A 16606-nucleotide genomic window follows, 5' to 3' on the forward strand; every position below is an offset into this window, starting at 1 on the left:
AAAAAAAAAAAATGTTTTTCGTTTATTTCTTTTATTTTTGTTAAGTGTCAACATCCTTGGAAAAGGCCTAGCAAAAGCGTTACAAATTTAAAACGTGTGGGGTGTTTATATTCAAGTGTACGACACAATGAAAGTTTAATACAAAAGCGATCGATCTATTTATTAACATTTCGTCTTAATATTAAAATAATTAAAATTACTTCTTTAATGACTGCACAAAATTCGATATGTCATATTCTTCGTCATACTGTTGTTCGGACCATAACTCAGGTAGGTTTTCCAATACAGCATTCATGGTAAGCTGGCCGGACGAAGAGATGGCTCCCGATGATGACGACGGTCTACCACTGTCGTTCTTGTTGCTACTCTCATTTAAATTAAACAAATCAAATATTTGCCCCGTTGCCATAGTTTCTAAATTGGCATTTTCCGAGCTAACAACTGTATTAGCCGTGAGTATTTTGAATTTTTGCAATCCCATGATTTTTTCTTCTAACGATTTACGTGTAATCAAACGATATACATTAACTACCTTTTTCTGGCCTATTCGATGTGCTCGATCCATGGCCTGTAAATCTTTCATCGGATTCCAATCATGTTCCACAAATATCACGGTATCGGCGCCAGTCAGATTTAAGCCAAGACCACCAACCTAATCGCCAAAAGCAAAAATTGACCAATAAACGTTATTATGGCTGTTGAAAACCCCATACACAAAGATACTCACTTGGGTAGTAAGTAATAGAACGTCTATGCTTGGATCTGTATTAAACTTATGCACAATATCTTGGCGCATAGAAGCAACCACGCTTCCGTCCAAACGCAAATAAGTTACTGTTGGCAAATGCTTACGTAGCAAATCCTTTTCCACGATATCCAACATGGTTTTCAATTGGCAAAATATCAAAGCTCGGTGCTGGGATACTGATTCCGTTTGCACACCAATACCACAATCTAAAAGTAATTGCCTGCAAAGGTACAAAATAAATGTTAGAAAAAAATGCATGGAACATGAAATATATGCTTTTACTTCAGGGCGGGTAGTTTGGCCGAATGTTCTATGTCGCTAAGTGAGCTTTCATTTTTCACGAGCTCTTGATTAATACGTTCATATTCGGGATGCTTCGGTGTAAGGATCAGTTTCGGATGATTACATACGTTTTGCAAATAACGTAAAGCATGGAAGATGTGCGTTTTGGAACTGAGTTCACTTTTTTCGCCCAGATTCTCTAGACAGTCTTTTAACTCGGAATTAAGATGACTACGACTAAAGTCTTCATATAACCGCTCTTGTAAGGGGCTAAGATCGCATAGTAAATCTTGGGTAATCTTTGGCGGTAAATCGGTGAGCACGTCCTCCTTTACACGACGCAACAGGAATGGTAAGACTTGACGGTGTAATGCCTCCATAGCTAATACTCCGGCCTCTTGCTCTTTGGGTGAACTTTTAGCATCACGTGAGCCTAATATAGGCCTTGAATAACGAGTTATGAATTGTTTTTCTGTGCCTAAGAAGCCGGGCATCAGAAAATCAAACAAAGACCACAATTCCAACACATTATTCTGTATAGGCGTTCCTGACAATATTAGACGATGATTAGCTTTTAACATTTTTATAGCTTTCGAACTTTTAGTTTTCCCATTTTTGATGATGTGTCCTTCATCTAGTACACAATAGTTCCAGTGTATAGTATTAAAAAATTCAATATCTTTACGTATTGTATCATATGATGCTACTACAAAATTAAAGCTTTTGCCTATCAAACATCGCAATAACTCACGTCCACTAGGCAATCCAACATATTGCATTGGCCGTAGAATGTCAGAGTTTTGCAAAAATTTTTCAACTTCATAGACCCAATGGCCCGTCAAAGATGGTGGGCAAATGACAAGACTTGGCAAATCGCTGACATTATCGACACGACGCTGATGATGGTCACCAGCCATTATGCAGATAGTCTGAAGAGTTTTGCCAAGACCCATGTCGTCACAAAGTATGCCATGTAAATTATATTTATTAAGGAACCACAGCCAATTTACACCCGCCTGTTGATAAGGGCGCAAATCTACGCTAATCGGTACAGGCACCTTGTAATCTGGTATAGATTTAGGACTAAATAAATAATCAAGGAATTCGCGATCTCGCGTTTTGCGTGCTTGCAACTCGGCGGACTTAATCTTATGTTCAATGATTCCTCCACTTGAGCTCGTCTTGGAATCCAGAGGCATTAGCTGAATAAGTGTAGCAAAGCAATGAGTAGACAGTAAACGAACGCACTCGTCAGAGTCACTCATGCAACCCAGCAAAGGTACTACCAGCAATACTATATACGGAACGATTTTGATTTGAAGTTTCTCTACGACTCGCGCAATCGCTTCAATTCCACCTTGACGCTCTATGACTTTTTCGATCTTACGTAATACAAGCAATAAATGATTCACTACAAAATCCATAGTTTGACAACTGTCAATGTCGGCTAACGTAGCGATACATCGGGCGGTCATATGGCGTATCTAAAATTGAAATTAGATATATGCAAGAAATTATTAAAATAAATTATATGCTTACGTACCGCTTTTAGAGGATGAGCTATGAGGATGCCCAAATGATCCAGCATTTGGAATAACACTGTATGAAAATCCTTATGCATGTGAGGAGCTGCTGTTTCAATTAATTGTAGAGAAGTAGTTAAATTGTTACATTGAAAAACATCTATTTTTACATCTTGTAACAAATCCATGTCCGGAAAAGCTGTAACGTATTGATTGATTCTTGCGAACATCAATTCTTCAAAAATGGGCATCTTTCGCATAAGTTGTGGTCCGAAATGTTTGCACAACTTTGAGATCGCACTCGCCGAACCCAAACGTTGTATACGGCCGTACTTTGATTCGGTTTCGTTTAACGGATTAGAACTGTTTTCTGTCGCGATAGCGTTGCTTACAGCAGCTGCTTGCGTATCGCACAAAGGCGGTCTGCCTGGACCACGTGGCGTATTAGATGTATTAATTGCTAATGAACTACCATCTGAACCAGTTATTGTATAAGTGCTCGGCTGCAAGCTTAGTGATAATATTCCATAATAAATGCACTGTACGTTTTGCGCCGACGAACTAATATATGATGTCTGCTTTAGCGTCAATAAGGGACTCAACTAAAACGACAGTTTTTCTACGAATAATGAGACTAAGAGATAAAGTGATCGACTTACAATAAGTGGTGTAAATTCATTATCGCTTTTAAGTAGCGTGCAGAGATTGTTGAATATTTTACTATTGGGACTAGGATTTCTATCACAAATTTGGGCCATTAGATCTACTAAAAATTCAGCGGACAATTCTTGCAAAAGCTGACAGTCTTCTCGTTTTATAGACTCCATCAGTGGTTTAACGATTGGATTTAGTTTTTCCGGAAGACATTTTAAACAGACTACGGAACCAGCTAAAGCGGCTTGGGTGCTAACGTTATAAGCCGTTTGTTCGGCGCACGTTTGTTGTAGTGAATGCTGAAGCCCTTTTCTTCGATCTTCAAGCAACTCGAGTACCTTAGGTTTTACTTGATGTTTGCGCAAATCGGCAGTAAAAGTTGTCGATAAAGCTTCTATCTGATCTAATGTCAGAACTTTGGCCTGTCCAAAATCGTTTACCGGTATTTTGTATTGCTTAAATGTTGCAATAAGATCATGAGCCTCTTGAAGCAACCTGAAACAATTAACTTATGATGACTGAATTTAAGACTTACACAGACTGGTTGCTCACCTGGTAAAGTTTATGGCGACTTCGTCATAATAAACGCACTCTGCGACACAACTGAGTAATTTCTCTTGCAGTTTTTGTGGACCCGGACAAACTGTGCAATCGTTTTTTGCCCAAAAGGCGATTATTAAACTGCAGACTATACGTTGCACAGACGAACGAGAATTAAGATGACCCAACAGAACTTTAACATAGCACTCCATAGGACTTTCGGAGTCTGACGTATAAACTACACCAGGGGCTGGTTGCACCAGGTAACGCGATAATGAACCCAGAACGCGGGCTGCTGTAATACGAGTGCGGACGTAATTTTGCTCTCGCACTTCCAGAGGAGTAGACTCACTGCCGCCCAAGTAAAGTTTTAGCATTACTGGTGAGTTGGCGCCACCCAAATCATCGGCAAAGCGTTGCTGACGTCTTCTCTGAGCGGGGGAACTGTCCTGGTTGCCGCTGCTGTTACAGTCAGTGCTAACAGTTTGAATCAATATGGCTGGGTCGAATGGCAATCGGGACGGCTGCATTGCTAAGCATATCCAAGAGGATACATAGGGGCAAGCCGCATGCAACAACGCCCCCAGATCAGCACTTTCTATGATATTTAACCAAACATTTTTCGCCGATTCTTGTATATCTGGTAACGGCTCGACTAATATGCGTTGATATATATGGCGGAGAGCATCCTGCACTAACTTCCACTGCCAATCAATAACACCGAAATTTAACTTCAAATTTTTTGAGTCAAAGTTGAAATCAGCTTCCGTCATTGCATCAGTTTTGGCAATGGGTGTAACGCAGCTTTCCTTTTTTACGCTGTTTGTGATTGTCAAAGTTTGCAACGTGATTAAAGTGGACTTACGAACTGAACTGGTGCTGTGACAGAGAAATGGCCATAATCGGGGCACTAACGTGGACATAGGTTCCATTCTAGAAATTGGCATAAATTACATTTGCAATTTTCATCAGAACCCTTGGCACTGACTTACTGAATCCAACTGGAAGCATTTGGAAGACAAAGTATGGCTGCTAAAAGGCCCATAAAACTGTTAGAAGCCGACGTTAACTCATCTTGATCTAGCAGCAAATCCCAAAGCATCTTAACAATAGACGATACTTGTGTGGGACTCAATAATTGCGGTAACCAAGAAGCTACTGGTATTAAAGTAGAAGCTGCGACAGCGCCCACATCATCAACGCCGTCGAAAAGCCCCATTAATATATCCGAAATTGTTTGCGGCAAATAGGTTGGCAAAAGTTTTTCTTGCACCACAAACACATACTTCAGGCCTAATAAACCACCATGGCGAACCTCCCATTCGTTCTGCTTCAGTAAAGTGCGTAAAATGCGCACTATTTCAAATACCTTCGCGGGTTCCATTTCTTTAACAATTGTACCCAATACTTGGGCACAGGTTTCGCGTACCGGAGCGACTACCTGGTCGGAGACAAAATCACCAAAGCGATCCAAACAAAGCACACAAAGTAAACGAAGAGCAGCATCTTCAAGCCACATGTTGTGATAAATTTGCATCTAGTCGCTCAACACAAATTAAAGTAATACTGATTTTATAAAAATTAAAATAGATCTGAAACAGAATTACCCACCTCCTCGCGTGTCATATTTACTCCCTTTCCTGCACCGGATGCATGCTGATTGATTAGCTCACGCAAAGCGGTGGCAGCACCATGGCGTATTTCCCATTTGGCATGAAAGAGGTCGACGTATAAACGAGCACAGAAATTCTCCAATGGCCAATTAAAAGCATCTATCCACATACCAGTTGCATCAGGAACAGGATCTATTTAAAAAAAAATATTTTTAGTCGTCCCAGTCAACTACACTGAACAGACCATTTAAACTGTAAAAAACTTCTTGCCGTTGCGATTCACCACTTTTCAGTTTCTTTTTCTCTGGTTCATCATTTTTTCCATTCGCCGAATGAATATTCACATTATTCCCTGACGATACAGCAGCGTTTTGACGAGCCTTACGTTTAGCTCTGTTCATTTCACGGCAGCTAAGTTGTTGACCATTCGAAGGTATCAGATTCACATTTGGCTTAATGTTGAGAATATGTTCCACCGGCACTTTCTCTTCATTAATGTTATAATTGTTGCTGTTACGCATTACATCTTCATCGACAATCATGTCTGTAAGGTTAACGCCCATTTTAGAAGCTTGCGTTAATCCTAGTTTTTCATTTAATAAAGCCCGCTGCCTACTTAAACGTTCGGTGGCTGTTTCTTTGGTGGCATCTATAGCAGTGACACTAGTGTCGTCATTAATATAAAATTCTACACCCTCCGAGCCAATAAGGCGAGCACCTTTTTTGAGTACTTGCTCCAAGTTAAATTCGCTAATCGTTAAATAGCGATCCTTATTGTATTCACTGGCTACAGTGGATGCAGTGGTATTTGTTGTAGCGTTGGAATCATTTGACTGGCAGCTATTTTCTTCATCTGCCACATGAAGGGGCGCTTCCTCTTTTTTGATTTCTCGTTTTACAATACCAGTATTAAAGTATAATTCTGGCCGCCATTGAGGTACGTTAGCAAGAATAGCTTCGACTGATTGAGCGGCTGCTATGCGTGTATCCCATGAACTACTGTGTAAATAGCCAATGAGACGGTTTAATAGAGCGTGCAGTTCATGAGGATATAACTTTTGCACTTCGCCAATTTGCTTTGCAGCGGCCCGGCGAGTTAGTGAGGATGAACCTGACTCCAATAGAATAAATAAACGATCAAGTCTGAAAAGTCAATGTTTTCCATTCGATGATATTAATAATAATAAAAAATTTTGTGAAAACGTTTCATAATACCGAGATGGTTAAATTTTATAGGCTTTATTAGACTTTTCTCTACTCACCTAGATGTCATTATGAAATTTTGTAATTCACTCACTTCCTGAAGCAAATATTACTTACTATTTGCTGTATCCTGCAAAGCAATACGTTGTTATTATTGTAATGCATTTAAACTAGAGAAAGAAACTTTTAGTAATAACAGCTACGATATGTCCCTAAATCGAGGAGAATTAAACGATTGAATCTGGAAAGCGCTAAATGCAAATTTCACATCTACTAGCTAGAGTTGAGGGATATCGCGTGGAATCAAGGAGAAACCGTCTATAACAACAACTAGGTTTGATCTTATTGCAAAGCTATGTAGATGAACTATCAAACATAGAACCATAAAACAACAACAAAAGAGATTTAAATAAATTTTTAGTAAATATGTAAATTATTCGTATAGGCGTTGTATTAACAGCTGGCACGTAAATAAAGCGAATGCAGCTGCATAAATCGACCAAGTCAGGCAAACACAGTCATTTGCGAAAACCAATTAAAATTAGTTTACTTATCAGTATTTGCGTGGCCTCAATATGCGTTAAATAAAAAAGCGCACATAAGCGCATGAAATAAACACTTGAGTAGCAATTAAATGTAATAAGTTAGAGCATAGCTATTTATTTATTTTTCTTTTTATGTGTCCTAAAGAAAATGCAAGAACAATTATTATGCAGTTAAATGAAACAAAATAATTTAAGTTAACAACGTCTTTAATAGGTTCAATATCACATTTCAATTTTTTAATTACATGGAGAAAACTCTGTAGCCATGTGAAATGGTACTTGCCTTTGAATTGATAAAAAATTCTGTCTACGACAACTCTCTTGGTCTTCAATTGTAAACGTGTTAGTACGGTTGACATGTACGGAATATAAACTTTTAATACATTTTATTTTTGAATTTATAAAGAATTATAGTTTTGCTGCATTTTTCCGAGAATTTCTCAATTATTTTTCGTATTTTTTAAACGCGATGTTCTCACTTACAATATATTATCCAGATTATCCAAATGAATTTGTACACTATGGTGTTCTTTTTTGCAGTTGATTGTTATTCGATTTTTTTGTTACCACTAAATTGAAAAAAATCCGTTCTTCTTCGGTTTAATGTTTTTACACACGTTCCGGTATTTTGACAAAATATATAGCAAATTTTATAAAAGATATGCTTTATTTATTAGAATTTCATTTACAGGTCATTGCTTTTCACAGTGACAAGCAGTGTTGCCAACAAAGGACAGTTTATCCCCCGACTTTAATTAACTGGGTTTTAGACTAAGCTGAAGTGTTGTTTATGTAGCTGTAAAGAATTATATCAAAGACAACTAAACATATATATGTTCCAACAATTATTTTAAAATTGACATAAGGTGGCAGCGCTATTAATTAACGAAATCTTTTCTACTTCTTCGTTTTTATTATTGGTAAGGCACAGGATCTGTTAATAGTTAATAGTTTCTTGACATTATCTGAAACTTTTGCAAAGCAGAAGCGTATAGAGTATTTTTAAGTAAATAAGCAGCATAATATATACATAAACATGAGATGAAGTTTTGGAAATTCGAAGTTTTTGGCCATCGAGAAAGTAAAAAACAGTTCAAATTGCATAAGCTAGGATGAAGGACTAGTTTTTAATATTTTAATATTCGTTTATTTAATTGTTTAATTCAAGAATGTGACCAATATAATAATAATGCAATACGAATAGACGCTCTATAGAATAACGCATGTATGATGTGGAAAATTGTATAAAATGTGTTAAATGTATATACAGTCGTTGATCTTAAAACATTTCGACCCATTTCCGGATGAGTACTGACTGGCTTGTATTCTTCTAACCCTTTTTCAACACCAACAGTATTAGTTTTGTGTTTATTTATTACTACCCTGATTATATTACAATTTTTACAATCTGTAAAGATGATGATTTGGTTGACCTGATCGGTGCTTATTTTGTGTGGTATTTGTGTTATTGCAATTTTTTATAATAGTGTGGGCAGTAGCAAGGCTAATTCTAATTGTTTTTGCTGTTTCTTCGCACGAATCTACATTACCTCTTAACTTTATAATCACATTTATAGCCTCTTGAGAAATTGCTTTGTGTTTTTATAAATTTTGTGAAATTTTAAGGAAAAGAAATAAAGAAATTTTTTTTTTTTATTGATAAATTATTATTTAAATGTGCGAAAACAAATGCAAAAACTAAGTACTAGATGTTTTCGCTATATATAGACTTTTTTATATTTTTTGTGGAATTAAAGAATATTCTTTGCTTACAGCTGTATCTTAAGTCGAAAACAATTCTTGGAGTGTTATTTAATATAAGTGTTTGCTTCTTAAGGAATACATGTTTTTATACTCAATCAATAAATGCAGGTTTTAATAAGAGAAACCTCAATTTTCGTAGACTTTATTGTGTTTTCATATATGCTATAGCGCATTTTCACCTAAAAACATTGAATTGTATATACCTGTGGAATATAATGACTACACCCGACGGAAAAATTAAAATGTTATGGGTACCAAGTCACATCGGTTTATTGGGAAATGAGCAGGCTGATCGAGCGGCAAAGTATTCTGCCTCTGCTCTTCTAATTATGGATGATGTCATGGGAAAGTTGGATCTTCAAAGATACATTGGAAGAAAAGTTAAAGAGAAAATTGCAGAAGGAAGTTTACAATATCATCATCAAAACTACTCTTCCATTAACCCTCAATTAACTCCACCTTTATATCCAACAATTATTGAGAAAACCAAGATCCAAACATTTTCGAGAATTCCACTTGGCCATACAATTGCAACTCACAACTGGATCTTGAAGAAGTCTTCCTTCCCAATCTGCAGTTGTGGACAAACTCCCACTATAAAGCACATTCTCTGCGACTGCCTTAACTTTTCCTTGGCTAGAAGTATTGCATTTGGAACGATTAACCCTTTCGACATTCTAAAATCAGCTTCAGAACCGAATATCAATTCTATATATTACTTTATTAATACTACATTTATTTATATTAGAGCCGATAGCCTGTGCCGCTAGTGCTCAATGTCCTTTTTTTTTTAGTCTAAGAATTTATTTCATTAGTCTAAAATTAGAATAATGACCATATTAATATTATTATTATTATTATTAATTTCGCCAGAGAAATAAATTCTAAGACTAAACTCTTAAAAGCACTAGCATCTAAGGCTATGGGCTTTTATTAAAAACTCTACCGCACTTGAGATTCGAACCCACAACCATTGACTTGCTAGTCGAGATTCCTCGCCTTCGGCTACTCAGGTGGATGATAATAATAATAATAATATATACCTGTGCTTTGGGAAAGTTTGAGAAACTGATCACACAAATAATAATAGGAACGGGCAAACATACAAATATCTTTCGTTGCTGTTATTAAGAACAGACACACAAAATGTGCGTTAGATCGCCTTAATCCCAATTTTGAACAATATGATGAAACAGCTATATATTTACTTGCCTCTGGTTACATGAAATTGAACTGTTAAACGATCGTTGATGATTCCTATTTTACCAAAGAAACAAAATGAAGTTGTATTTGCTTTTGGTCGTACGTCCAATGTTCGATATTCGAAATTTCATTTGACTGAACTGATTGCTAGGTTTCCATTAGCAAAATAATATACTAAAATATATACTTTGTCATTCATGTCATATTATATTAATGGTAATATTGTCATTTTATAACTTTGTGATTCCCAACAATGTTTTGGAAGATTTAAATAAATTGCGAGCCATACCGATAATATTATCAAGACTCACTCATCACTAGTTGATGTCTTGTGTTGTAGAGAGAAATGTTTTTCTGTTGAGATTCCCTGTTATTTCTGCAAGAATTTATACACAATAAGATATAGTAAAATGAATACTTTAGGACCGAAAGAGGATGGCGGTCCAAATGTAGAGTTCTTTAATTCTTCCGAGTCATTACAAGGTTTTGAAACAATACGTTTATGGTTGCAGAAAAATTGTAGAAAAGTGAGTAAACGAAGTGAACGAAACGCAAAATGGCTCTTATGGGCATAAATGGATGATTCACTAAAAATAATTAAATTTCTAGTATCTGGCAAATAGCAGCGAACCCATAACTAAGGAAAGTTTAGCACAATTGTTAATTCAATTTCTCCAGTATGTGGAAGCTAAATTGGGTAAGAATTCCACAAAGCCGCCAGCGACGCGAATACCGGTAAGTTTATTTCGTTTATTAAACTTACAAATTCATCGGTAGCACGTATGATTTCAGATGCGTTGCTTTTTGGATTTCAAACCCAACGGAGGCCTATGTACTATATTTGCTAATATGTTTCGTTTCCGCAATGATCAAAGGGGGAAAAAGTTCGATTTTACTATCGGCAAAAATCCCAGTAAAGATCCAAACATCCAATTACTTAATGATATTGAACAGGCTCTGGTTGAAGCAGATCTTTACCGAATTCCGTATATCTATATAAGACCTGAAGTAGATATGGACAAGCAATTGGCCACACGTTTGCGAGAAATCTTAGGTACCCGTCGTGTGGAGATAGTTTCAAATGAAGAAGATGCCACGCATATTATTTATCCAATAGTGGATCCCCACCACGACGAGTACGCGCGCCCCATTTTCAAACGTGGAAGTCATGTTATGTTACATTGGTACTGTTTGCCGGAATCATACGATACTTGGACGCCAAATATTTTCGATTTACCCGATAATGTTCCCGAAAACCCCGAATCACCCATTGAGCGCTGGCGAGTATCGGCATCCTGGATTTTAGACTTGGAACAATATAACGAATGGATGGCGGAAGAGGATTATGAAGTGGACGAAACGGGTAAAAAGAAAATGCATAAGCAACGTTTATCCGTAGATTATATAATGTCATTTGGTGCTGACGATAAGAAAAAGCCCACCAACGCAGGAGGGACAAAACAAAAGCGTAGGCGATCGCCTTCTCCCGGCTCATCAAAACTTGGTAAACGTAAGCGTTCCCCAGCTGTAATACACAAAAAGGCTCGTAATGACGATGATGATGAAGATCTAACACGTGATATGGACGATCCACCCTCAGAAACGAATTTGCAGGAAGTTATTAAAACGTCATCCTTACAATCTACCGCTAGTCCTGCACTTGGTAATAAATCTAGAGCTGATAACGACATGATGCCAATAAAAGGTAAGATATGTAGTACATTACATTATCCCATTACATCCATTACATTAAAGTACTGATTTTTGTAATCAATGAAGGAGGTACAATCACCGATTTGGATGATGAAATGACAGGAGGGAGCGCTGCCCAAGCATTGTCTACCTGCGATGGCGAAAATTCGCAAACTGGAAAAACTAGCGATAACAGTAATACACAAGAGTTCTCTTCGTCTGCTAAAGAAGATGTGGAAGACAATGTTACTGAGCAGACGCATCATATAATTGTCCCATCATACTCCGCCTGGTTTGATTACAATTCGATACACACGATTGAGAAACGGGCTATGCCCGAATTTTTTAATTCGAAAAATAAATCTAAAACACCGGAGATTTATATGGCCTATCGCAATTTCATGATTGACACATATCGACTCAATCCTACTGAATATTTAACTAGTACCGCCTGTCGTCGAAACCTCGCCGGTGATGTATGTGCTATAATGCGAGTTCATGCTTTCCTCGAGCAATGGGGATTAATTAACTATCAAATTGACGCTGAGTTACGGCCTACTCCAATGGGCCCGCCGCCCACCGCACATTTTCATATTCTGTCGGATACTCCATCCGGTTTGCAATCTCTGAATCCCCAAAAAACTCAACAACCCTCAGCTGCCAAAACTTTGCTCGATCTCGATAAAAAGCCTATAATTACAGCTATAAAAGAATGCAAAGAAGAGTCGCTAGATAAAGCTCCGGTCACTCTAAAAGTAGAATCTGGGGAAAATGGAACAAATACTTCAAACCAGTTTGGCTTAAAGTTGGATCAATATGTAAAAAAACCTGCTGCGATGAAAAATCGTACCGCAGCAAGCATGTCACGTGAATGGACCGATCAGGAAACTTTGTTGCTGTTAGAAGGGTTAGAATTGCACAAGGATGACTGGAATAAAGTCTGTGAGCATGTTGGTACTCGCACTCAGGATGAATGTATATTGCACTTTTTGCGTTTACCCATCGAAGATACTTATTTGGAAGATGATGGCGGCTTTCTAGGTCCTTTAGGTTGTCAACCGATACCGTTTAGTAAGTCTGGAAATCCGTTAATGTCGACGGTTGCATTTTTGGCATCAGTTGTTGACCCAAGAGTAGCGGCCGCTGCCGCTAAAGCTGCGATGGAAGAGTTCGCGGCGATCAAAGATGAAGTGCCAGCCACCATAATGGATAACCATATGAAAAATGTTGAAAAAGCCTCGGCGGCTGGAAAATTTAATCCTACTTACGGCTTGGCTAACAGCGGCATCGCTGGCACTGGAGCCGACAAAGAAGATGACGATGTTAATGCCATTACACTTCCTGCTTCTGCCGATGAAGAACTGAAGGATATAACAAAGAAAGAAGGTTTGTAAAACTATTGATTTATTTATTTTAATAAATAATAATCAGCTAATTTTTATAATGAAGACGTGTCTGGTGGAACACCATCTGTTGACATGCGGGAGGACGGTGGAATTGACGATGAGAGTTTGAAAGAAAATGAATCGAAACAAATATTTAATGAGGCAAACGTACAAACGGCTGCAGCCGCTGCGTTGGCTTCAGCAGCGGTGAAGGCAAAACATTTGGCGGCTTTAGAAGAACGTAAGATTAAATCCTTGGTTGCGTTACTGGTAGAGACCCAAATGAAAAAATTAGAAATAAAACTACGACACTTTGAAGAACTTGAAACTACGATGGAACGTGAACGGGAGGGTTTAGAATATCAACGACAGCAATTGATTACTGAACGTCAACAATTCCACTTGGAGCAATTAAAGGCAGCCGAATTTAGAGCGAGGCAGCAAGCTCATCATCGCTTACAAGAACAACAGTGGCAAGGAACAGCTCCAGCAGGAGCTGGATCGACGTCTGCTAGTACTTTATCGGCTGGCAATCATTCCATTATTGGCCATCCAAGCACTGGGTCCCAGATTGGTTCCAGCAGCAATGTGTCGGGCGGTCTCAATGCTTCTCCATCGTCTCCCCACGTAGGTGGACCCAGTGCTGCGACCGCTTCACAAGCCGCTGCAACGACAGTCGTAGGTACTCCTCTATCTGGGCAAGCAACAGCATCTATGGGTGAGTAATTTCATGGTTACAATAAAAATTAATAATGCGAAACAATACTTTCTATAGATGCCAATCCTCCAGCGTCACTAGCAGTTTCAGATGTTTCGCAAGGGACTTGCGTCACAAATCAACAACCGCCGCAGACAAATCCAACGACTCCTATTCCGTCAACCCATATCAGCACGGGGCCTCTGCAGCAGACGCCTAATCTTACTACACCCTCATCTGTAATTCCGGCTTCTTAAAATTTTGAAATATATTAGTATTTTTAATTTTTACGCAGCCTTGATTGAAGACGATAAATAGTCCATTTAATTGATGCATTTGATTTCAAATAAATAAAATGTATTACTTATAGTATGCGTAATCTTTTCAGATTAACTTTTAATTTATTTTGGATTTTCTACTATAGGTATAGGCACGCCTTTTACTCCATCTCCTGTTTATAGTACATACGAACACAGGTAGGATTTACTACCAAGAGTAAACCATTGCCTTATCAATTTCTTAATAGCAGGCCCTATATTGCTCCTAAAAATGTGGGTGGAGGTGGTGATAAAATTGGCGATCTGACCATTACCTAGGATCCTTTAATGCCACAGTCATGGAATATATTACAAAGTGTTTTGAAGTCTGAAAGGCATGTTCGAAAGGGCTTCGGAAATTATTAAGCGTCAAGACAATATAGGAATGGCTAATATACCGCTGAATAATTATTACTCTGAATACGAGTCATTAACCTTTCCTTTATAAATTCGAGAGTATTTTTGATACCAATTAAGACAAATTCTCTGAAGCCGCCAAGGAATGCTCCATCTCGAAACCCATCTTTCGTAGCTAAAGACGGTTATGTAAGGACCTCTTACCATGAGATTATGTCCAACTGTTCGAAGGAACTTTGTTAGTCGTTTTGAATACCTGCTGTTATTTACCTTCTCATATTGAAAGCGATGTCAAAGACAGCGAATTGTTCGTTTATGTTATGTTTCGTTTGCTTTCGCCTTGAAGAGATGGCTTTTCCAATTAAAATTGTACAGTTTTTATAGACTTTGTTCGGTTGCTAGCTACGAGATGTTTCTTCTTTCTCGACTTCTTCGCGCGGGACCGTCATGTCAGAGCGTCAGTAAAAAATGTACATGATTCGTTGAAAAAAGGAAATGCTATAGCATTTCAATAATTTTGAAAAAATGCAAGCGTGGCAAGCGTTCCGAACACGTAATACAGATAATATTCTTAAACTATTTTTTCCTTTCGGCTGTCAGTATATATAGTCCTCCGGACACTTCTAAAATGCCTAAAGTGGACACAAAATCAAGGATAAAGTATTTATAGGCCAAATTGATAACTGCTTTACTCCTTTGATAGCTGTAAATACCGTTGTTAATAACAGTCATCGTAAAGGGCTTAAAACGAACTTGCAGTTCTTTTTATCTATACGAATATAAATATCCAATGTTGCTCCTAACGTCAAAAGCGTAATACTAATTTAAATTGTAATAATGAAAAGTGAAGTATATCGTGGCAAACTTTAATACACATGACGGAAACTGCTTGTTTTCGATGTTTGTAAACGATTACCCACGAAAAGGACCACAGATAACTTCAAATGCAAACACGTAAAGTCCATTGTGTGCCACCAAAACCATATCTTTGAATTTCTTCTGAGTAAAGTTCATTAAAAACAAAGGCTTGTTACATCGATTTTTTTTTTATATTGCTATTGAAGAGAAATGGTTTTAAAATCGTGTCTAAGCTTCGCCAACGTCTACGGTCCAGACGTTATTATCTTTAATCCGAACATTATTGTTCTTTAATGGGATATATATACATTAGAAAGCTTTTTTCGATGCATTCGTTCTTATGCTTTACATCGAATATAAAACCATTCAATAAATATATTTATCTTAAATATCGGCACCTTTAATACCCAATATACGACTCAGATGGATAATAACAACAGAAACATTTGACTATAATATGAACAATTTTCTTTTATTGCTTTTGTATCATAATCGCCAATGGAACTATTGTTATAGCCTAGCATAAAGTCTACAACTACATAATAGTTAGTTTAATCAGATATATAACAGTAGCAACAACAATAACAATTATACCAGCAGCATAACGACAAGCCATCGAATAATACATTTTGCATATTTGCAATGGTTCAACGGATCACTTGCAATTTGTTTGTGTTAAAGTGTTCGGATAATTTTGCTAAAGCACTCACTAGTGTACATTTGTTGAATAATTGTTCAAGTATTTGTAAAAAAATTTGGCCACATACGAGAATAAGCGTATATATTCTCAATAATTCGAAAAATGTGAGAATAAGCGTCCGATTTGTTTACATTTGTTGAATAATTGTTCAAGTATTTGTATAAAAATTTGGCTGCTTACGAGAGTGATCGTATAAAAATTAGTTTTAAACAATGTCGTTTTCAAACAAGAATTTTCGACGACTTCAGAAGAAAAATTTTTATTTCTATTAATACCCAGCAAGGAATGGATTTAAGATATTGCCTGCTAACACTTAGGAAGACATGAAATATTAAGTCGAGGCTTTAAACAACGTCAGTGAAGGCCCAGAAAGTGAAGTAGTACTTTTATACCCAGCCGAAAACATGTTTCTAGTAACTCCTTAAAAACCGAGATCTCACGCTTTCAGTGTTACATGGTAGCCGGATGAACTAACATGCGGAAATATAAGAAGAAAACTTATAGGTGATTGCGTAAGTAATATTT

The 16606-nt window shown here is 37.3% G+C and overlaps 2 protein-coding genes across 4 annotated transcripts; one reads left to right on the plus strand and one right to left on the minus strand.

Moving 5' to 3' along the window:
* Positions 1-7656, minus strand: LOC119638916 (TATA-binding protein-associated factor 172). Of its 3 annotated transcripts, none has more exons than XM_038036022.1 (11): positions 7592-7656; positions 6623-6693; positions 5605-6503; positions 5359-5552; positions 4740-5284; positions 3760-4680; positions 3213-3702; positions 2574-3155; positions 1031-2514; positions 728-968; positions 197-652 (listed from the first exon to the last, which is right to left on the minus strand). In XM_038036022.1, exons 2-11 carry the CDS (start codon positions 6631-6633, stop codon positions 197-199), a joined length of 5823 nt encoding a protein of 1940 aa, XP_037891950.1. In that variant the 5' UTR covers positions 6634-6693; positions 7592-7656. The 3 variants fall into 3 exon arrangements, with proteins under 3 accessions (XP_037891951.1, XP_037891950.1, XP_037891949.1); XM_038036021.1 differs by lacking the exon at positions 7592-7656 and adding an exon at positions 7392-7414; XM_038036023.1 differs by lacking the exon at positions 7592-7656 and having other exon boundaries at positions 1-652; positions 6623-6633.
* A 2700-nt stretch (positions 7657-10356) lies between these two features.
* LOC119638917 (SWI/SNF complex subunit SMARCC2-like) lies at positions 10357-14129 on the plus strand. Its single transcript, XM_038036024.1, has 6 exons — positions 10357-10602; positions 10685-10810; positions 10868-11780; positions 11855-13153; positions 13217-13870; positions 13928-14129. Exons 1-6 carry the CDS (start codon positions 10486-10488, stop codon positions 14104-14106), a joined length of 3288 nt encoding a protein of 1095 aa, XP_037891952.1. The 5' UTR covers positions 10357-10485; the 3' UTR covers positions 14107-14129.
* The last annotated feature ends 2477 nt before the right edge of the window (positions 14130-16606 follow it).

The sequence above is a fragment of the Glossina fuscipes genome, unplaced genomic scaffold (assembly GCF_014805625.2).
Source record: "Glossina fuscipes isolate IAEA_lab_2018 unplaced genomic scaffold, Yale_Gfus_2 111, whole genome shotgun sequence".
Classification (NCBI taxonomy): domain Eukaryota; kingdom Metazoa; phylum Arthropoda; class Insecta; order Diptera; family Glossinidae; genus Glossina; species Glossina fuscipes.